At 35.5% G+C, this 24,497-nt stretch overlaps 1 protein-coding gene across 6 annotated transcripts in view; it reads left to right on the forward strand.

The window, feature by feature from the left end:
• The window catches only part of LOC109058027 (nuclear receptor ROR-alpha B-like), a 37,938-nt gene that overhangs the window by 9,665 nt on the left and 3,776 nt on the right, over positions 1-24,497 (forward strand). For 2 of the 6 annotated variants that reach the window (XM_042772270.1, XM_042772271.1), the window contains exons 2-7: positions 10,360-10,389; positions 11,999-12,103; positions 23,276-23,361; positions 23,509-23,650; positions 23,782-24,117; positions 24,207-24,326. In XM_042772270.1, the coding sequence (XP_042628204.1) occupies positions 10,360-10,389; positions 11,999-12,103; positions 23,276-23,361; positions 23,509-23,650; positions 23,782-24,117; positions 24,207-24,326 (819 nt within the window). Of the gene's footprint in view, positions 1-10,359; positions 10,390-10,994; positions 11,709-11,998; positions 12,104-23,275; positions 23,362-23,508; positions 23,651-23,781; positions 24,118-24,206; positions 24,327-24,497 lie in introns of those variants that run through there. The other 4 variants (XM_042772274.1, XM_042772275.1, XM_042772273.1 and 1 more) reach the window with 3 other exon arrangements.

Genomic DNA, 24,497 nt, shown 5'->3' on the forward strand with positions numbered 1-24,497 from the left:
CATTCAGTCATAGATATGAGACCAGAGGCACTCTAAAAATACACCCTTTCTGCGACAGAAGTGCCTGTCTGTGCGCCAGCAGTCCTACACTAACCCGCAGCGCTTGTGCCATGCGAGCCAGTGAAACCACAACTCTGTGACTTCTGTAACTTCTTCCTCTGATCCAGCCTGCATTCGTAAGAGTGTGTTGTGCTGTCTTATCTATTCTGGTTGAACGTGCAGTGTCACTTTCAGCCATCCTCAGTGCTGAGTGTAAAATTATATTTTACGGTGCTGTTGTCACTCTTGGGAGTTAAACCCTTCAAGTTTGGGAGTTAAACAATGCCAGTGGGACAAATTAACTTTCTAAAGTATGAAGAATTCTATGTAGCTACATTTTTAAAAATAAAGGTTCTTGGCATAAATGAGTCCATTTAGAACCTTTAACATTTAACCTTTTGGAATCTCTGTTTTTAAGAAGAATTTAAGAATGTGTCCTCTCTGAATGTTTAAAAGCAAGTGTAAATACAGTTTGAATAGTAGGCCTATATAAAGGTGTGCAATTTTTTTTTAAATTATGTTTAACTTATATTAAAGTAATATCCATAATATATATAGACATTATTAATTGTGTGCCAGAAATGTAAAGATTCACTTGTTTCTCAGAGAGCAACAAAATAACAAAAAAGTCAGGAAAATAAAAGAAAAAAAATGAAAGGAAAGGAAAGCGATACCCATTGACCAAGTAGCAAAGAGATAAGACTATACTTTAGTTACTGAAATGAAATTCCCTCAAGGGTGTCTTATTAGGATCTTGTAACCCAATAGGTCTCCTTAGGGCCTTATTCAACTGAAAGAGTATTGCTTTAAAAGGAAACTGGTGTATTTGGTTATTTGAAGTTGAACTTCTGGCCATTTCACTCTTACAACATTCTTTCAATGAGATCAGTTTGTTCAGTGACCTTTTTCTGTGTAAACTAAGTTAACGCAGACGTGTAGTGTGTTACTCATTAACCCCTTTCATGCAATACATGCTTAGGCAAAATGTTATGTGGAAAGTACATTATTTAATTTGATGTAATTAAAATTATTTAAATCAAGATGAAATAATCAGTTTGCCACAATATCAGTTTTTTAACATAAATTTTCAGTCTAAATGGTATGAAAGGTTGTTGCACTTTAATATATTATATTATGCAAGATTTTTTTGCTCAATGTTGTATTATAACAGTGTTTAACTTTTAATGCCACACAAAAAGGACTTGTCATACATTGTATAAAGAACAATTAGAAATGCATATAATACATATTTTAAGAATATACCTCCTTCCCTCTTGTTACGCACCTCTTGTCTAATCACCGTCTTCATGCAGCCCTTTATCAAACATATTTATCCCTTTTCTCACACTTCCCCTGTCTGACACTCCCTTTCTGCTCTTCTCACTGAATCATGTAAACACACTTTTCCTCTGTTTTGAACTCCTCCACATTCATTTTCTGTTTTGTTCTGTTCTTTGATGAGCTCCCACTTGCACCTGTGTACTTGTACCTCATATCTCTTATGTACATCATGTAAGCCTAACTTTCTCATTCTGAGTCAACATCTCATTCCTGTGTTCACCTGTGCATAAGCTAGTGTTTATCAGCATCTACATATTTTTAGTCACAGGCCTTTACACTTTTAAAATCAAAGTTACGTTCAAGCTTCTTATGAAGAACCATTTTTGTTCTTAAATTGGATAAATTGCTCTTTGGAGATTTATTGCAGCTTATTCAGAGAATACGTTAAGACGTCCTGGGTTCTTTACAGGAATGTTTCGGGTTTCAGTACAAGTTAAGATCTTTTAGATGTGTCTTTGGATCAAAACAATAGTTTTCAAGACAAAAGTCTTTCTTCAGTAAAGAAAACCCATATAATGCCCTTGTAATGGAAATAAATGGGACAAGACTTTGGAATTACATTAATAAACATTGTTTCAAAATTATAGTTACATTATATGTTAACATGAGAGCATTGTGACAGAATCGTTTATCCACCTTTTCTGTGCTAAGTCATATTCAATTTTTAATCAATGACATTCCTTTAAAGGGCCCAGGAGGGTTTAACTTTTTTCCTGTTAATGCATGATATGTAGAGTCAATATGGTGGTCTGAAGAAGCTACAAAGTAGCATCAATAACTTCAAATAAGGGATAGTTCTCACAAAAAGGAACGTTCTGTCATCATCACCATCATGTCATTCCAAACCTGCATGACTTTCTTCCATTTTATGGAACATCAAAGAAGATATTTTGAGAAATGTCTCAGTGTTTTTTTTTTTTTGACCATACATTGGGAACCAAAATTGTATGGTTACCAGCATTCTTCAAAATTTCTTCCACAGAAGAAATAAAGTCACATGTTCAGAACATTATGAGGGTGAATAAATGATGACAGAATTTTCATTTTTGGGTGAATTATCCCTTTAAGCACATTTCTGTTCCATAGATGTCCATTGTAAATGCACTACTGTACTGTACATGAGATGATTGTTTGTTTTTACAAACTGAGCCTACCTAAGCTTAAATCAAGCTTAACCTGTGTTGAACTCATTCATCTAGCACTCAACTGTACGTGATTTTTTGAAGAACTAAAAATAATAATTATTTTTTGAGCTTATAAATGTTCTACAGCATCAGGTTGTAAAATCCTTGGCTCTTTTCAAAAACCTTTAAGTATGTAATATCGTGGACCCTACTGATAACTGTACATCACCAGATGCATTCTGCATCTCTTTGCCTTCAGGAATTTGGAATCAGTCCTCTTTACACATTAGAGTCATCAAATAATTACTTTACTGGTCCCCTGACATTTTCTTAATGTTTAAATAACTGCCGCTTCTAATGAGAAAGCAAAGCACTCTGCTTTCATGAGTATTAGCAATATGAATTAGGCTGTGTGTGTGAACATTATTACTGAGGGTTTAACCACCTGGAGTCCTTTAGGTTTTTATATCATATCGACAATTTTCCGCTCCTGAATGCAGAAAACTCGTTCAGTCTTTTCTGATGTTTACCACTTAGATGGCTCTGTTACCAACCCTCAGACTAATTTCTCATTCAGTGTTTTCTGAGTTTTTTCTCTCTCTTGCTTTTTCTCTCTATCTCTCTCATTCTCTCTAAAATACCCTCACATCACCTTGCCAGAAATACTGTAAATAATTCTGTGTGGTAAGAATGGACATAATCTGGATTAAAGGAATGATTAGTGTTTAGCGAGTGTCTTTGGATTCCTGATCTATTTCCAGAAGCCGATTGGCTAATTTGAGATCCAAAAGCTTACCTCCACTACCCCACTACACAGATTACCTGTTTTCACACACACAAACCTTTCATATAGATTCACACACATTGCAACACTCTTTTGCAGTTTCTTCCCAAGCTTTGATGCGAATATGTTGATTACGAAGGTAGAGTGTGACATTTGACTAAACACGGGGGAGATTTTATACAGGTGGGAGTGAGAAAGAACTTTAAAGACTGAACAGAGGAAGAGATGGGTGCGAGACAAAAGGAAACCACAAAGTAATGAAACACTCAACGGCAATATGGCATGTGTTACCTTAACAGTGGTTTATGAATCTACATAGATGAGGCAAATCTTGAGACGCATGATAATGTCAATGGCTGTCAACTGAAAACTGAAATAACTTTGATGCTCTATGTTGTATCTTTACAGTTATTCATGTACAGTCATTTTCATTCACAGCTAGTTGAGTTCAAAGGACTTTTTAGAAGTTAGTCTCTCAGGATGGGTCAGTTTTTCGTGTTTATGGGATGCTGTTGACTTGTTGATTTCTCTTGTATAGCGGCAGGGGTCCTCAGAGACTTCTTGTTGTTGAAGAAAAACAGAGGACTACTGCCACCTTACAGTTCATGTTTCCAGTAGCTTAACACCCTGCAGCTCTTGACTGGTTACCCACTGAAGCTAAGCAGGGTTAAGCCTGGTTAGTACTTGGATAGTTGACCTTTTATTTCACTGTCCAGGGAGTTGGCTGTTTCTAGGGCTGCCCCGTTGTCAAAATTTCTGTTCACTAAAATGTCACTCCTTAAAGAACTTCCCAGCACCTGCTCCTCACTCTACTTCTTTTTCTGAAATATTTTCATGACTTTTTCAGTCTGTTTAATGATCAGACTTTGGATGAGCTCATATTTCAGCATTGTTGTACTTTTTATCACAGCTAAGTAAGATGCACGATAAACAAAATTAATGGTGATCAGCTGTGGTGACAAACAACGATGATCAAGGTCCTTGCTAGTGACTAATTTTGTTTCATAGTATACTGATTCATGTCCTAAGATGCTTGGACGCATCGTAGATACAGGTTGTGAGAAGAGGTATTAGAGAAGTCAGCAGGGGCCTTGCGGTCTGCATGGGTACTAACACTCTGCCTTTTCTGGGGCATTATGAGTGCCATTGCATCATCTAGGTCATTGAGGAGATTCCAACAACTTGTGCTTTATGTGAAAGTATAAGTAAACATCTATTCAAATGCATGGACATAAACATTCGTTTTGTGTGATTGATTGACTATTTACTGTATTTCTTTCTTTTTTTTATCAGATGTGTTTAAGTTAGTAGTGAAAGGTATAGTTCACCCAAAATGAAAATTTTATGTTTATCTGCTTACTAGGGTTGTGCCGATAGACGATAGTATTGTGTATTGATGATAGTCAAAGATATCGACAATAGCAAATGTCTCTGTCAATAGTTAAGACGATATTAGGCTCATTCTCCTATTAATGTATTAAATAATAATAATAATAATAATATATATATATATTTTTTTATTAGGCGGCCTATTATAATTTGGCTATCAAACTGCCTCGCTATTTCACTTCAGCATCGCATTTCACACACACACGCGCGTGCAAATGTGGATTAGAGCCTGTAGCCGGTGAAGAAGTCTCCATCCACAAACAGACGTACATCATCTACTGTACAGATATAAGGTATTTCATTGCACTTTAACAAGTAATCTGAACAGCCTATATAAGTGCAATATTTTAAACGAGCCCTCACTAACAGAGTTTTATGCCACAGTTATGTTAGAATGCATCTCATTCTTGTTTCTGTGGCAGTGCGTCGGGCACGTCATGCGGCGCGCGGTCTGGAGCACTGTATGACTGATGCATCAGTTCAATTTAACTTTACTCCAAATATATGAACTTACCGTTGACTGATTTTGCAGAACATTTAGACTGATAATTTCCGTGCGCAGATCATCAAAAATTTTAACAATATCACCAATACCACACAAAAAGTCAGACTATACAGGTGCTGGTCATATAATTAGAATATCATCAAAAAGTTGATTTATTTCACTAATTCCATTCAAAAAGTGAAACTTGTATATTTATATTCATTCATTACACACAGACTGATATATTTCAAATGTTTATTTCTTTTAATTTTGATTATTATAACTGACAACTAAGGAAAATCCCAAATTCAGTATCTCAGAAAATTAGAATATTGTGAAAAAGTTCAATATTGAAGAAACCTGGTGCCACACTCTAATCAGCTAATTAACTCAAAACACCTGCAAAGGCCTTTAAATGGTCTCTCAGTCTAGTTCTGTAGGCTACACAATCATGGGGAAGACTGCTGACTTGACAGTTATCCAAAAGACGACCATTGACACCTTGCACAAGAAGGGCAAGACACAAAAGGTCATTGCAAAAGAGGCTGGCTGTTCACAGAGCTCTGTGTCCAAGCACATTAATAGAGAGGCGAAGGGAAGGAAAAGATGTGGTAGAAAAAAAGTGTACAAGCAATAGGGATAACCGCACCCTGGAGAGGATTGTAAAACAAAACCCATTCAAAAATGTGGGGGAGATTCACAAAGAGTGGACTGCAGCTTGAGTCAGTGCTTCAAGAACCACTACGCACAGACGTATGCAAGACATGGGTTTCAGCTGTCGCATTCCTTGTGTCAAGCCACTCTTGAACAACAGACAGAGTCAGAAGCATCTCGCCTGGGCTAAAGACAAAAAGGACTGGACTGCTGCTGAGTGGTCCAAAGTTATGTTCTCTGACGAAAGTAAATTTTGCATTTCCTTTGGAAATCAGTCGTCCAGAGTCTAGAGGAAGAGAGGAGAGGCACACAATCCAAGTTGCTTGAAGTCCAGTGTAAAGTTTCCACAGTCAGTGATGGTTTGGGGTGTCATGTTATCTGCTGGTGTTGGTCCACTGTGTTTTCTGAGGTCCAAGGTCAATGCAGCCGTATACCAGGAAGTTTTAGAGCACTTCATAAACTATATTGTGAAGAGGAAGATGCGATGTGCCAGACCCAAGAATGCAGAGAAGAGCTGAAGGCTCAGAGCAACCTGGGCTCTCATAACACCTGAGCAGTGCCACAGACTGATCGACTCCATGCCACGCCGCATTGCTGCAGTAATTCAGGCAAAAGGAGCCCCAACTAAGTATTTAGTGCTGTACATGCTCATACTTTTCATGTTCATACTTTTCAGTTGGCCAAGATTTCTAAAAATTCCTTTCTTTGTATTGGTCTTAAGTAATATTCTAATTTTCTGAGATACTGAATTTGGGATTTTCCTTAGTTGTCAGTTATAATTTCACTTTTTGAATGGAATTAGTGAAATAAATCAACTTTTTGATGATATTCTAATTATATGACTAGCACTTGTATATGAACTAGCTGTTTAACAAATACAGTATTTTTATATTTAACGTTAGTTTATCGGTATGTTTGAAAGTATATTTTTTCGATTATTGGTGATTCCATAGGCTCACTCTCATGCACCTGCGAGGTTTAAAACACCAAATAGTTATGCTATGACAAGAACAAAGAGTCTCTCTCTTGCTCCACCCATGCACGATAATATTGTGTATCGTCGATCTCACTATTTGAAAAATGACCATATCGCCCAACACTACTGCTTACCCCCAGGGCATCCAAGATGTAGATAACTTTGTTCAGTAGAACACAAACAGAGATTTTTAACTCAAACCTTTCCAGTCTGTCAGTTGTACAATGTAAGTGGATTGGAATCACTGCTTTGAGAATCATAAAATATACACAAACAAAACCACTCCTAATTGAGATTGTAGATAGAGTGTCAATGGGCCATTTGAGAGATAGGTGCCGGTAATGCACTTATAAGTCTGCGATCCACCATAAAGCAAGAAGAATAAGAAGACGCCTCGTGCGCCTGCTGCTGAGAATGCGCTCAGGACAGTTCATTGCGATGTAAATCAGAGGTAAAACACTATATAAATACTGTTCAGTTTCTTGCACAGACCGATTATTTTGTGTCTTTACACATCAGTATATCGTCACGAGCCACAAGGTTTAATTTAGTTTTGGTTGTTTGTGTTATATGACTCTAAAACCAGTGATTCCCATCCACTTACATTATACGACTGGCAGACTACAACGGTTTGAGTTAAAAATCTTGGATGTCCTGGGGGTAAGCAGATAAACATCAAATTTTCATCTTTGGGTGAACTATCCCTTTAAGTTAGTAGGAATCCACTCCATGTCTATGAAAGCAGATGTTTTTGTTCAGCTTGAGTTCATTGACTAAGTACTGCACATTCACAAATCCTTTCATTACTACCAACAAAGTGGTTGACACAGTGATCATCATAGCAGTGAACGGGACAAAAATTCTCATATGTCAAAATATATCTGTGCTTTTAAACGTAAAACAGATTTTAAGAACGGTGTTTATTTATGAAAAATAGTTATGTTGCTATGTTATGGAATTATGTTGGTTTAATGTATTATTTACTTAACATATTTAATTTTATTAAATTTTTATTTTCAAATAGAGTTAAAATAGTTTTTGCTATGATACTAAAACTGGTACGGTGAACTGTGAATTTTTACTGGTATTTGACTACTGAAGTTTTGGTATTGTAACAACACTAGCCAGGGCAATCTACAACATTTTTGGGGGGTTTAAGATGCTGTAGTGTGGCATTTGCTGTATGTTCATGCACAGTTCTCTCCTATTCCTCCTTTATGATGAGTCTTATTCTCTGGGATCGTTGCTTTCCCAATACGCTCAGCTCTGGGAATGTTCACAGTTATACCTTTTTAATGCTTTAAAGCTTCAGTGTCTTCAAAGTTCCTGGTAAAATCACATGAAAATCTTTAACTGCAAAGAGATGGAATGCAATCACATAATTATGTGACTTGAAGAGGGAAAAAAATACTGTTGATAAGTGGGTAAATATGTTAAATTCAGTATGGTTCCTTTTTGTAGCCCTTTTAAATGTGTAGAGCAGATGACTTATTATAGATATTGTAGCTGTCACCTGACAAGTGTTGTTCACTGCAAGCAAGACTGAAGATAAGTTTATGTCTGACAATGATAACAGAGGCCCACATGTCAGTTTGCCCTATCTGTGTTTTTCAGTGTGTCTAGACTATTACTTTCTTGTTTTAATGACTTAATTTGCTAATTTGTAGATATGTGGTTTTGTATTTGTATGTACATTTTTTTAATAGCTATTTTAACAATCATGCTAGACACATAGTCTACATACACATACGTTTGATCGTTAAGTCAAGCACTCAAAATCTCTCTCTTTCTTTCTGTCTTGTCCTGTAATAGCTTGATCATGATCAAGTAACTGTGCTAGGTGGCCAGAATGGAGCGATAATTAGTGTAATCAGGGCTTGGCTGTGTTATCCAACTGCATTTAGATCTGTTACCATGGTGCCTTATCAATCATTCAGGTACCTCAGAGAATCCTTTAATCTGCGATCAAAAGATAAATGTCACTGCTCTTTTACACCTATAAACATAAACACACTCAAAAATGCATACTTTTTTTTTTTGTAGAATATGAGAAAATCCACAGAATTGAGCATCCCACTAACTGAAAAGTCATACTGAAAATGGCACTGGTCATTTTTTTTTTTTTTTTTTTTTTTTTTTGCTATTAGGCAAATCATGAGATGGAGTTGTGAAATACCTGCTTTGAGAGTCTTTGTTTCCGAGTACGTCTGCAAGTCGCCACGCACCTATTTGTGTGTGTTCCGCTACATAAGCAAAAGTGACTTTTTCAAAAAGCCACAAAGCCCTTCAAAGAGGGAGAGAAAGAGTGAGAGAGACAGCCGGAGTGAGAGACAGACAGAGAAAGTAAGAGAGAGAGAGGCCAAGTCTTCTTCCCAGTGATGATTATCGTACCTGCCCTATGTCTTCAGACAGACACACAGCTAAAAATACTCATCGGAAACGGCCAACAAAGCATCAAATCTGAACTTTCTCAAAGTGTGGTCAAACGTCAGACAACGGAGATTGCCGTTTGTGCTCGTGTGTGGGCTGGGGGGGCTTTTTATGTAAGTGATAATGTTTGTTTGTGCTTTCATGCCAATAAAGGCATGCATGTGTGTTTGTGTACATGTACTAGTGTGTGTACACGCATACATTTTTTTAAATTTTAGTTGTTCAGTATGTGTGGGTGTGTGAATAACACTGACACTTTCCATGAATAGGGTGCTAACTAAGGCCTGGTACTCTTTAAAAATGTTAGGTTTTCTTCAACAAAGATATGCATCAACATGTTAATCATTAAAGAGATAGTTTCTTTCTTTTGCTGAACATAAAATAAGATTGAAGAAGTTTTGAAGAATGTGGGTAACCAAACAGTTCCTGGTCCCCACTGACTTCCATAGTATTTTTTTTTCCATACAATGGGGACCATCAACAGTTTGGTTACTAACCAAATCAAAAAATATTTTTATGTTCCATGGAAGAAAGAATCTCATACAGGTTTGGAACAACTTGAGGGGGAGAAAATGAAGACAGAATTTTAATTTTTTTATTTTGTGTGGACTGTCCCTTTAAACTCAATAGTCAAACTAAAAATTAATTATATAACTATGATATAAACTGTCACTCTGTAGAGTCTAGCTAGTTTGGGACAAAGTTTGGTTTGTAGTTATTGATAAACTTTAAGGAAAAATATTAGTTTGATAATTATGATCTATGAAAGCTTAACAAATGCAACAAGTATAAAGCTGAATATTACATTTTTGGTAATTAAAATGAAATTGAATAATTTTAATAATTTAAAATAATTCAATTTACTTAAAAAAAAAAAAAAAAAAAAAAAACAGAACAGAACAGTTGATTTTGACATTGTATTGTGATTTCAGTTTTTCAGTGTAGTGACTGATGTTGTGACATGTCAAAATCAACATCAGGCCAAAATCAACAGAGAGACATTTGACATGTTTACAACTAGTATTTTCATGCTACATTACAGTTATGTGGGATTTTATATTTAACATATTTAGAACATGTACAGTTGCATTAAAGATATTGATTGCCCAACTAACTATTGTTTCCTGTCCCTCTTTAGGAAATCCAGTGCATAAGAAATCCCATCTAAGTAAGTACAACTGAGAATCTCGACCATCAGTTATGCACTGTCTGTTCTCTTTGTGTAGCTGTGCTAGTATGTTGTAAAACATAATATCAGTTTCCTAGTGTGTGCCTGTGTGTTTGCATGCTTTGAGAGGTGGCTTGTTTAACCCCCTGTGCATGTTGTTTTTTGCATATCAGAGAACCCCTCCATTGTGGTTATAGGAGGGGGCCTATGTCAGTGTAGCAAAGCGGTACATTATTACACCTGTAAAGAACACACAAACAATGCACCTGTATCCACATATATTTTTACTTCAGCCACAAAAGCTGTATGTTTAAACGTGAGCAAAGCTACCATAGACATGCATGCACAGGTGCGCACAGCTATGGGTGTGTGCATCTGAATGAAGATAAGATCTGAGACTATTTTGGTAAAAAAAAAAAAAAAAACCTGTTTAAAACTCTTCCCGCCTTTGTGTTTGATTACAAGCGTGCATTAAGTATTTCTCATCTTTCTTTCTTTTGCTCTTTCTTTCCTTCCCTCTGTCCTTGAATTTTTTGTCTTTGCATTTCAACTTGACCTTCACGGCAGTGTCCACAGAACCTCTGTATCATTTCCAAAGTCTTATATAAATTGTTTATCAGTCAAATTCACTTTATAAAAATGTTAGGAAAAAGTATGTTTCATATATTAGTGTTCTGGCAAAACACGCAGCTCGTGGTTGGACCATGATTCATAACGAAAAGCAATAACAACACTCTGCGGCAACAATATCACATGACGATCTTAACCAGGTTGTTTACACCAATACCCTCTGCCGCTTATCAGACCAGCCTCATATCCTTTCTGAATGGTTCCTCATTAAAAATAATAGCCAAAAGACAAGTCAGCTCTTTACGAGCAGGATAGAGTGAGGAATTCAGGATTTCAGAAAGAAGGATGCATTGAAAACAAACAAACAAACAGAGGTGAGCTGCTTACTGCTGAAATGGAAAGAGAAAGAGAAAGAAGAGTCCACCTATAGTCGGACCGAGAAACAGCACATGAAATTCTTCAGAAGAGACATCATGCTTGCGTAATAGAGAAAGGTGGATCTATCTACAGTTTGAAAGGGACAGGCCCTATCCCTCTTTGTCACTCACGGATACAAACACACACAAACGCTCTATCTCTCTGTCACCTACCGAGAGAAAACCACCTAATCTCTCCACCTCGCGACAGCATCATCTGTTCAGAAGTTTGGTTAACTGTGACACAGAGCTGTCAACCATACTGAGTGATTTTGACGTATATCTTCACCAGAGAAAGACAGCAGTTCACACATGCTGTGAAGATGATGCGAGGTAGGCATTTGTGTCTTTTGTTTGGCCTAGTAAGTATGTATTTTCACTTATGTTTGTCTGGGTGTGTGACAAATGTATGTTAACATCACATTGGATGCATTCTCATGTCTTTGTAAGTAATGGTTTTCAACTTATTTCACAAAGGACAAGTTGCAAAACACTTTTGTGTCCATTTTGTTCTTCCATTTCACTCATCAAACTCTAGTTTAGGACGTAGTCATTATATAGCCATTGCTTTCAGACTCTCAGATAAGATTGACCTTTTTGAAGTTTCGCTGTGTTGTTTGTAGTTGTACGCGACTCATTCCGCCATATTAGCAGAAGGATGAAACGTCCAAGGTGTCTTGAACCACCTAAGTCAGAGCTGGATGATGCACATCATGGAGGATGGGAAGGTATGATATGCAGGATTTTGTAGGAATACAGAAAGCAGTGTAGATCTGATGTGCTTTGATTTTGAGATCAGGATTTTCATAGTGATGAACATGATGACCTCATGAAGGAGGAAAGATGGCGTTAATGCACAATGTAATAATCAGTGTTTTTTAATAGAATGTATGTGGCTTTTATAATTTAAAATGCACTTAAAATATTCAGATTGACTTGATAAGACGCTTGTGCAGGAAAGTTTAATATACTTTTAAGTAATTAATAGAAATTTGCCATGCAGCTACATTTGTTCTAATTCTGTTTTTCATACTTGCTTCATATTTACTTTTAACTTACGTCATTTATTAATGGCTTTAACAGTAGACTCATGGGTAGTGTGTGTGTGAAGTGGATTCAGCGTGGGTGTGTGACTACACATTCTCACTGAGTTTAGTAATAGGGATTTTCACACATGCAACATCAAGTATGCCATTTTCACAATTCACCTTTGAGCACAACATTAAAGCACAACATTAGTTTAGTCTAAAATCTGGCTTGACTAGATTTAACTAGATCTAGATTTAATGTGGTACTTTCTTTGAATCTGAACAAAGTCTTATAAACGATTTGAAATAACAGGACTTTTCTGTGCTAAGACACATGTAAGATGTTCAAACATATGAAAAACATAATGTTCGTAGCTCGTGCAGTCCACTCAATTAAGCGAAATTATCCTAAATTATGAATTTATCAGTTCTTTATCAGTGTTTCTTCACAAAAAAAATAAGGCAGATAACTATTTAGATTTTTATTTATAAATATAAACTTTATATAGATCCATACACTCACAATAAATTGAGTTAATCAAGATTGGTAAACAGTTTAGTCAAGAACCTGGCAGAAAAAGCCACAGTATTGTTTAATTGCCAGATCAGTTGATTATTAGTTTATCTTGTGCTTTGTGGCTGTTATGATTAGTACCACAACTATAGATATGATGAGGAGCCTACAGATAAAGGGTTTAACGTGCAGATTATCTCATTTATAAAACGAACACTGCAAGATAAGGTCACGCTTTCAGTATTTCGCTTTCTCGCTTCGCAGTCATTGTGTGTGGCCTAAACATAATAAACGCAAAGTAACTGCTAAAACGATAACGACGATCTTTAACTCTCCCTCTATTTTTGTTTACTTTATCCTGAAACCTACACAGACAAAACTTAGGACCCAGAAAGTATCAGATGACGTTCGTTCATGAGGCTTGTGGTTGTGGACACCGTTCAGAAATGACTCTCAAATAGGCATTTTTGTACAATCCCCTAAAACTGAATTTTCCGTAGCAGCCCACATCACTTATGTGGTTAAATATCTACTCATCAAAATTGCTATAATTCAAGCAGGATTTGCTGAACTCAGCTGTGCTGTATCTTATCACTTTGCATTATCTGATGCAGGTTTGCACTGAAGCTCTCGCTGTAGTCCGGCACCCTACTGAAAGCTTTGTGTGTGTGTGTGTGTGTGTGTGTGTGTGTGTGTGTGTGTGTGTGTGTGTGTGTGTGTGTGTGTGTGTGTGTGTGTGTGTGTGTGTGTGTGAGATTTAAAAAAGTACTTAAGGCACCATAAAAGTATTCCAGATTCCAACCACAGCTGAGAGTGTCTTACCTCTTGCATTGATTTTCATTTTAAAAAATACAGTTTCTTTTGTGTATGTACTCACGCAAATTAATTTGTTTCTCATGATCTTAAAAAAAGCTTAAATGCTGGATAGATATAAATTGTGTCTACATTACTTATCCATTTCTTTGCTAGATGAATTTTTACATTTAATAAACAAATACTGTTGGAAAAACATCACAGGATGCACCTCATGAAGTTGGTTGAGAGAATGAACAGCGTGTGCCAAGTGGTAAAGTAGACGAGTTTCTAAAAGATAGTTTTTATTTTATTTTATTTTATATTTTAGTCACTGCATCATTTCCACACCTCTATATGCTACTTTATATTTTAATAACTTTTATTTTTTAAAGCATGGAAAATAAAAATTATGAAAAGTATTCATGTCCAGACTGCTAACGCATTTGTTTTGCTGTAGTTACGCCAAATTTTTGTGTATTAAATAATGCCCTTAAAGACAGTCCTTAGTGATATTTTTTATTTATTTATTTGTTTCACTTTATTTATATTTTATTAAAGCTAATGTTAAATTTTTTTGAAGGATACGTTTACTTAAATGTTATTACTATTATTTAAGATATTTAAGATTTAACAGAATCAGAAAAAAACTGAACCTCATGAGGACAGTTTACTCTTCTTCTGCTGTATAAAAAGCCTAAAAGGTCCTGTTTTTATTCCGTATTAGACAGAGAGAAGCACTGCTTTAGTCAGTCAGACTGAGGCAAGAGGAAGGTACGAGCAGAAAGACCTTCCGGGATAGCTGTTTTGATCTTTATCCGATGAACGCAACTGGAAAGAAAATTGTTGGATTTTATTGAATACACTTTTTGGTTTTATACGCACATTAAGAAAACATGCAGAGTGAGGCATTTTGCAACGTTGCACTAGATTCTAACTGCACACACGCGTACTTTTCTGAATTTACTGCCAATGAACGCTTCGCCAGCTGCAAGACTGTTCTGCGCTGTGGTCACCCGGCGTTCAGTCCCTGTGTGTGAGTCTGTATGTCGACACACACATATGGGTGTATGTGCACAGGTGTGCGTGCAGAGCTTTTGTTTGAATGCTATTTTTCCATCACCTACATTTTGGCTTGTTTTTCTCCATTGTTACCAAGTAAAACAGTGCAATCAAAAAAATCAGACCAGATCTGTTTTCATATAGACTGAACGCTTATGAAACTGAATGTTACAAAAGGAAAGTTGAAACTCATAAATGTTCTCAGCACACTGATGTATGTATAAATTTACCGCTTTTTTTGTGTGGGCGTTTCACTCCTTTTTCACTCTTGTTCTTAACTGTCTTAAAATCTTCAAAGACTCTGAAATCATGACTTATACATTCAGTGACTAAAGCCTTGAAAATCCAAAATATATTCTTTCCCCCTGAATTTACAAAGCTTTTCCATTCAGACTGATTTAAAAAATAATTCAGTGCCTTCAAGACCTAAGACCATATCTATTATTCATTTAGACAATGAAAAAAATATGTAAATGTGTATATATGTTTGTGTGTGTGTGTGTGTGTGTGTGTGTGTGTCTGAAACCGCATGTTAAGCACAAATGTCTTATCAAACTCAGCTTATTTCATCTTATCTTCTGGCACTTTCCTGTGACAAAATATGTTTTTGTGGGTGTGCTCCTTTGTGAATTTGTTTTATAGAGGTTATCCTTTAATTACTAATTCATATTTTATTTTAGAAAAAATTATATTTATTTCAGAAACAGCTTACATTAATCATATGTTAATACACATTCAATTTTTTTTTTTTTTTTTTTTTCACAATCAGTATAATTAAAGCATGTAATTTTTTATTTTAAACATTGAGCTGTTATAGTGAAACAATAGTGTTCTAGCACTCTATTAACAAGTATTAGCATTAGATATGTTATACAATTAGATATTAAAAAACAGTTTGTCTCTTGAGTGTCTGTATATCGTTTTTCTTTGAAGGCTATAAGCTCTTGATGTTTCCAGGTTCTCTCTTCTTCTCTCTTTCATTCTTTCTCTTGGTGACTTTTTTTTTGTCCTGTCACAAGCACTCTTGTGTTCAACTCGAGGATTTCCGTTAGTGGAACCTTGAGGTTTTTCACTAGTTTACAGTGCAGAATGCTGTTTCAAGAGAAGATACATATGGACTTAAATCCACAGACTATCTTTAAGATGAGCTTTTGGAGATTCTACATTTTTTTGCTTTCTTTCTCCACATTAAACATTTCATTAGACCTTTGTTGTCCCGAGAACAGGTATTGCATTTAGCTAAAACAGTAAAATAACATGCATATGTTATAACATATCAAATCAAATAACTTAATATCATAGAGTATAAACAGTACTATTATTTTGTATGAACTGTACATTTGCAACTCCTTTTATATATATAGTTTAGTGTCTCACAGAAATTCTGAAACCTGTATGTTAAAATGTAGAAAAAAAAATTCCAGTAATAAAGAGAAACTGATCAAATTTTTAAACAAAATAATATTAACAAAGAGTAAAAATGATGTATGTTTGTGTAGATGATTTTTTGTATTATTTGAGATATTATGTATATGGAACTTTTTTTAAAATTGTAATACTATTTTTCAAGTATTCTGTATATCCTCACACACTACAAAAGTTTTAAAAAGTAAAAAAAAAAAAAAAAAATCCTAAAAAGTAGGAGGACTTGCACCATCTGCAGTGGCATTTTCAGACCTAAATACTGAAGTTGTGGTATAGTTTTATGTAATTTTTCTCTATCAGTGGTACATCAGAGATAATCATTTACGACATATCTCAGCTTACATCTTACTTACAGTCAAGCAGCCATATATATATATATATATAGGTGAGATACTATCTTCATTTCTGGAAACCTGTATGATCTGAGAGATATACATATAGAAGTCTCTCACAGTTATAGTGCAAAATTTAAGTACAATTCAACAAGTAACTTTATTTTGTTCAGTTTTAAACTTTGAAAATTGTTTAATTCAGTTTTTCTCCGTTGCAAACATTTGGCTTAATTTTTAAGCAATATTTATATGGATACGTCAATGCCTTATGTTGATCTTCAGCTGTGGTAAGTACCTCGGGGATTAATGACTGCTAATAATTTGTAATTTGTGGTAACTCTAGCATATGTGATAATTGTTATTAATCTAATGTAAAAAAAACTATCAGTATTTTTAGAGGCCTAATATTCGAACTCATTAGTTTGGGAGTCAGATTTTTCTGCAGAACTCACAGAAATTTCGGCTATTCTTCTCTTTTTTCTTTTTCCTTTCTGGTATATTTTTCATCAATTTGAGCAGAGGAGATGAGAAACAAGAAGGCTTTTTTAGTCAGTATCAGCATGTGGTTTAGGTGAACAGATAGCAGAGAAGAGAAGAAGAGAAATGTTCTCTTTATCAGCATGTGGTTTCAGAGATATCATGAGAATGAGAAGCTTTTTGTCTCTGTGCAGATATTTCTCTTTATTTGGAGTTTATGTGTGCAAGGGAACATGTTGGTATCAGTGTAATTTAAACACAAGCAGACAGAAAACACAAGCAAGGCACCCAGGAATTGTTTTTTAGATTATGCTTGTGTGTGAGAGAGGCCACCTTAGTGAAGGAATCCCTCATGGAGATGTTAAAAGTGTTGAGTAGCATGTGAGTGCGCCTGTTAGATAGTACACTCTAACAAAAAGAAAAAAACAAAACAAAAAAGGTACGAACAATCTTCTACCAGGACAATATGTACATTTCCTTTAACCCTAAAATATAACAATGCAATGCATAATTCAAAATATGGGTAAAACAAAAAATCAGTTCCTTCAAATTAGCTCAGTACATTGTGCCCCATTTTACAGACTTTTCTTAGAGCGCACAACAACAGCAAAAAACGTTGAAAATGTGGCAGGAGATAAACGTCTATTGTTATTGGCTCTCGTTTCAGTACGCAGTTACAGGAAATGTAGTTTTTTCGCTAATTTCCATCAACGGCTGTTCAAAAGTAGCTGTATGGTCTAATGAAATAAAAAAAATTTGCTAAATCATAAGCAGGGTAATTACAGTTAACTAAAAAATAGTTCATTTCTAAATAAAATAAATTTTAATTATATATATATATAATGAAAACATTTTCATTTAGTTTAAGTTGATTCTAAGTTGATGTACTAAAATAACAAAAATGAAAAAAAAAAAGTTTGACATTTTAACTGTTTTTGGGGCTCATAAATGACTGTAATGGACTGTTGGAATGTAAATCAAATATTGCCTTTCATCTCAGGTTAAGCAGTAGTGAAAGGACTATGTATGCACATTTCTTTGGGGCCATCTGCCAAGCAGCATTGTGATGCTGTCATTTAACTGGCTGCAGAGTTATTAATCATATGGCATTTAAGTTATTGATTGACTCAAAATTCTGGCTAGACATTTGAGCGCCCACAAACAAACATGGCAGTAATGTCACATGCCGTAGATAGGACGTCAACCCACATTCACACCTTCTCTCAAGACACAAACACTCTGACATGAGACACACACTCTTGCAAAAACGGTTGCAAGGAGTTTCCTTTTGTGCCCTAAATTAAGACACCTTGACACAGTGACATAAACACACACTGACACAGAAACATGCACACTTGAATTATTGTATGCAATAATTCCTCCTCTAAATTATCAATGCCATCAAAACATACACAATTTAGTATGTGCCTTCTTCTGCATGGTTAATAGATCATATAGTCAAAGGCCTTTTAGTATAATCATAAAAATGTCCATGTTCAGCTTGTGACACTTTTTTTTTTTTTTTTTTTCTGAAGCAACTTAGGTTTATTTGATTATTCATACATAAATTTCAGGCTTTTGAGAAACATTTATTTGCACATATCTCAGTGACCGTTGTATTGTATTGTATTGCATTAAATGTTTTGGGCCCCACAATAAATGCTACACATTTTGGATCATAAAACTAAGCATTTCAATATCATCGTACTAATATAGCCTATATTATAAAGTGACATATGAAATTTACATGCATTTTATGCAAGTAGCCTGTTATACAGTGATAAAGATCCTATTGATTAACAAGCCACTTGAAAGAAATCTAACTTTTTCACCATATAATATCAGCAACCACACCAATTTATTTAATTTTAATTAATTAATTTATTTATTTCTATATTTTTCTCAGTTTGGGTCTGACTTTGGGTCTGATATTGCCAAATGACAAATGTTGCATTCAATTTCAGACAAGAAATATGAGATGTTTTGATTTCTTGTGATGTAGTTTTTTTTTTAATGAGTGCCGATTAATCAGATTAATATTTCCACCAAACTTCCTTTGGGAGACGGTGGGATTGGGAGAGGAGAGGATGAGAAAGAGAGGGGCGGGGTGAAGAGGGGGATGGACATTCCTGGCAGTAAAAACACAGATGAAAGAGCATATTACTGGCAGTCATATCCTTTGTGAGCGAGACAGAGAGAGGGAAAGAAAGAGCGAGATAATGCATGAAAGAGGGAAAGTCAGAGTGAAAGAGAAGCCAGTAAACCACTTAAAAAGACTCTGAGGTTTACACCTTCACGTCCACCTCCTCACACTCAATATTCCCCCAGTCTGAGCCAGTCACGGTGAATCTCCCTGGTTTCTTGTGACGTGTTATTTGATTTTGCTGTTTTTGTGAGAAAAATGCCCTTCTTTGATTCACCCACTGTAAGGGCTTTGATGGACCAGGTGGGAAAACTCATCAAAAGAAGCTTTAATTTCTGACATGAAAAGGTCAGGCTGACATGACACATTCAGATTCCACTTGAACTCAGATCACCTTTTATGAATTTATATATGATCAGTTTCAGCATAATTGCATAATCCATTATTGTTATAGACAGTTCACACTATACTCAATTAGTAAATGTCTTCTTTAACACCAGGTTAAGCCCTTTTTAACCCTGGGTTAAGCAGCATTTCACATGTTATTTTGAAGGGCACCAGCCGAGGTACTGGTGTGAATTAGTAATGCAGGGAAACGTACCAACAGTGCTGCAAAACTGAAAAATGGGAGGTGAGGAAGATTTATTTTATTTTAATCTTTAATTGATTTTAAATAATAATTTAACATCTATTTTATTTTTGCTGACCAGCCAATTTTACATGAAACAAAATTCAAAATATTAATGAATAAAATTTTTATGATCATTCATTCTATAATTCATTCATTCATTCTTTCATTCATTCACAAAGACCACCTTAAAGGAATAGTTCGCCCAAAAATGAAAATTCTGCCATCATTTACTCACTTTCCACTTCCAAACCTGCATGAGTTTGCTGCTTCTGTTGAACACGAAATAAGATATTTTGAAGAATCAAACCATTGACGGCAGCCATTGACTTCCATAGTATTTTTTTTTTCACATTATGGAAGTTGTTAGGGACCATATATAAACTAACTTTCAACAGAATAAAAAAACACATTAAGTAAATGAAAAACCAGAATTTCAAAAAACGATTACAGAAAATTCATTTTTGGGTGAACTATCCTTTTAAGAGATCTATCCTTTTAATTTATGCAAGTTCTTTTAATTTACAGATATTATGGCTCTCCCTAGATTTTAATAAGTAACTAAAATAATTAAAATTAATAATTAAATATGGTTTAATTTATTAATTAAAAGAATACATATTTAGATTTTCTTACATTTAGATCTATGGTCCCATGAAGAGCCTTTGATTTCTGTGGAAACTTTCTATTGCACAAAAGCCTCTTCATAGTAGAAGAAGGTTCTTCTGATTATTAAGTTGATATTCACACTATAAAAATGGTTCTTTTAAGAACCGTTCACTTAAAGGTTCTTGGGGAATATAAAATATTTCTTCTATTGCATCACAATAGAATGGAACCTTCATTTTTACTGTATTTGGAAAATTCTTTGAGTTCACATTTACATTATATGCAACCCGCACAATGCACGAAAATGCTCAGCTAAACCACTCTGAATTCCCATAAGACAGAATTGTTGCTGACACAAAGAATGTGCACATGAACGGCAGAGCACCACTGATCAGCCAAAGAAACAGCAAATCTAACCTGCAATGTTTCGTTCCTTTCATACAGTATATTCAAGATATTAATGGAACTAAGTGTGTTTTTGCTACAATGACATGTTTTCAACAAATGTCAGTTAAGATGTTGAGCAAAATATAAGTCCTCACTCACAGCATTATATTAAGCTAGGATTAAATCTGACCCTTGGTTAACAATTTCAAATGTAATCCCATTAATTCAGCTCTCAATTAGAACTTTTTTTTTTTTTTTGGTAATAAGCCTCAGTGGAATGTATCTTTAAACTTATGAACTTTAACCTTGTAGCATTTTCTCATTCACTTCCTTTTGTACTGTATATGTACTTCCTCCCACCTGTATATATAAGTGTGTGTGTGTGTGTGTGTGTGTGTGTGTGTGTGTGTGTGTGTGTGTGTGTGTGTGAGAGTGGTTGAGTGTGTGTGTGTGTGTGTGTGTGTGTGTGTGTGTGTGTGTGTGTGTGTGTGTGTGTGTGTGTGTGTGTGTGTGCATGTTTGAGGGAGGGGACTATGTTCCACGGTACTGGACGATGTGACCACGTCACAAAGCCACACACACATTGCTGGATTCCAAGAAATAAGTTGGTTAGATTTACTGTCATTTTGACTAAAACAAACAAACACACACACACACACACACACACACACACACACACAAATGTACAGGACACATACATTTTGAGTTTTAGCTTAGCAACAAAACCTCTCACAATTTTAAGCGACAAGACTCCAGAATATATAAGTCAGCATGAAATGAAAATTCATTCTATTTTCAAAATGCATATTGTTGAACTTATTACGAATGATTCATCACTGCATATGTTTTTTTTTAGCTTACCGATCACAAACTCGCATTCAGATCTGCTTTCATCCAATCAACAACCTGTGTATGGAAGTCCCCGTTCTACAGGGTTTTATTTTTGATAATCTGTTTCACTTGGATGTAAACCATAATACGGAAGACAATATCTGCCACTGCTTCTGTTACATTGCAGTTTAAACACTAATGGGTTTTAAGACCTGTGCCTTTGCATTTTGTGTTTCTGATACTATTGTTAAATACACTATTATCTCACTTTTGATGTAGGTCTGCAGCTGTGCATGCTTGTGTGTCTGTGTGTCAGGTTTCTGCTACATTTGCAGACCAAATGTCCTCACTATGAAACCTGAAAAACTACATTTCAAGGACCGGCCAAAAACAAAAACAAATGAACAATAAACACATAAAGTAAATAAGGTTTTCATTACAGTCAAGAGAAAAGAAAATATTATTAGCCTAGTATACAAGCTATAGTCACCAATGGAAAGTTCCCAACATGACAAAAGATATGCGTATATGTGCATGTGTGTTTGTGTTCATAGCAGAGAACAGTAGAGCTACACTTCATTCATACCTCTCTCTTTCCTTTCAGTCATCCTCCCCCTTCCCTTCTCCCCCTCGTGCTCCCTCTGTTCATTAGATTAGGATTTCTTAATGTGGCTTTCAGGGATTATCTTTAGTCTGTTACAAAACCAGTGTGTGTTTGTGTTTCAGCAGGTTTGTGTATATATACTTCTGTGTATTTGAGCTTGTACACTTGTATACTTTGAGTTTGTATTTAACAGCAAATACACATAAGGACATCTACTACAAAAAGAACCAGTCATTTAGTGTTTCATTTGTTCATATTAATTAGTCTACTCTTTCATCACAAAATACCTGTTTGGAAAATGTACTATTTATCTCTGACCATCTTAACATCTGAAAGCATTGACACATGTCTTAAACTTAACTTGGTATGCCTGTGGTTTAATTGCATATAATTATTGATTAGTGCTTTTGTAGGTCACCCATGTTTATTTGATCAAATATTTTGACCATTTATTTGATCAAAATACAGTAAAAATAGTTATATTGTAAAATATGATTACAATTACAACTCTTTTATTTTAATATAGTTTTAAAGCAGCCATTACTCCAGTCTACATTGTCACATGATCCTTCGGAAATCATTGTAATATGCTGATTGGTTCTCAAGAAACAATTTTTCTCATTATCAGTATGGAAAAACATTTGTGCTGCAGTTTTTTTTTCAGTATTCTTAAATAGATTAATAGAAATTCAATATAGCATTTATTTGAAATAGAAATCTTTTGTAACATTATAGATGTCTTTACTGTCACTTTGCCAAATAAAAGTATTCATCAATATATATATATATATATATATATATATATATATATATATATATATATATATATATATATATATATATATATAATTATTATTATTACTATTATTTTTAATAAAACTACCTAAAAAAACTCAAATGTATATACTATAAACGATAATTGTACTGCCCTCTGCTGGCTAGAATTTTAATCTGATTAATAACATTGGGTATTAATCCAAACAACTGTGAAATCTCAACACATTTGTGGGAAAACACATGATCAAGGCTTTAATGTTTGTGTTGTTATTGTTCTGTTTGTGTCTATAGCTCAGATTGAGGTGATCCCATGTAAGATCTGTGGAGACAAGTCATCAGGGGTTCATTATGGAGTTATCACTTGTGAGGGCTGCAAGGTAAGAAAAAGAACAAAATACTTTACTAATGTCAAATAGTCATAATTTAGGCTCGATGTAAGGGATTCACAAACAGGATAACCCTGCTTCCTTAGCACATCACACATAATTGTTCTAAACCCCATCTGCCTCTCTCTCTTTCCCAAGGGCTTCTTCCGCAGAAGTCAGTCCTCCAGCGTGCAGTACTCGTGCTCCAGACAGAGCAACTGCCCCATTGACCGCGCCAGCCGTAACCGCTGCCAGAGCTGCCGCCTCAAAAAATGTGTCGCTCAAGGAATGAGCCGTGACGGTAAGAAGGATTTTTTTTTTTTTTTGGAAAGCACAGTTGTGATGCTCAGTTTGTGCATTAAAGTAGTTTTTAATTCAATCAAAATTTTATGCAGCCTCATATCTGTAGTAATGTTTTCTTATCTCCCTCAGCGGTGAAGTTTGGTCGTATGTCTAAACGTCAGAGAGACTCGCTATTTGCAGAAGTCGAGAGACATCGGCAGCAGCAGCGTCTTCAGGCCAACTCAGTCCAAGAGCCCCAGCCTCTCCCAGCCTACCGCACTGGCAAAGAGCCCAGAGAACAGTCACCACATCTCATCCCACCTCTACCTCCAGCTTACCCTTATTCTGTAGAGCCTGAACTGCAAGGGTGCCCTCCAGAGGTGCATCCATACCTGGAGTGTCGCATAGGCGAGGCCCAGGCTCAGAGTCTGGCCTACAGGGGCTCCCACAGAAGAGGTGAGAGCAACAGCTTGTCAGCTGGGCGAGGTGAGAAATTCAACACTGAAGGAAGAACTTTTCATCATGTAGATAAATCGATATTGTGGTTTATATAGTTTTCTCTTTCTCTCTTTCAGGATTTGACTCCACAAGGTCTACACCAGAGGCTATTCTGAACATGAGCGGCAGTGAAATAGGGTTTCGTCCTTTTGACCCTGAGAGCTCGTTCTTTTCTTACCCGACATCTCTGCACATAGGTGAGAACCACAAGCAGTTTAAAGATTCATGTGTACTATGTGGTGTTATAAAGTGGATTAATGTGATCACACCTTGTAGTGTTGTAGTAATGTGGTTTTGCTTTTGGATTAACATGTCTCCCTTTGCTTGTGTGTCTGTGTGTGTGTGTGTGTGTGTGTGTGTGTGTTTTG

This window comes from Cyprinus carpio, chromosome A16, assembly GCF_018340385.1.
Source record: "Cyprinus carpio isolate SPL01 chromosome A16, ASM1834038v1, whole genome shotgun sequence".
NCBI lineage: Eukaryota > Metazoa > Chordata > Actinopteri > Cypriniformes > Cyprinidae > Cyprinus > Cyprinus carpio.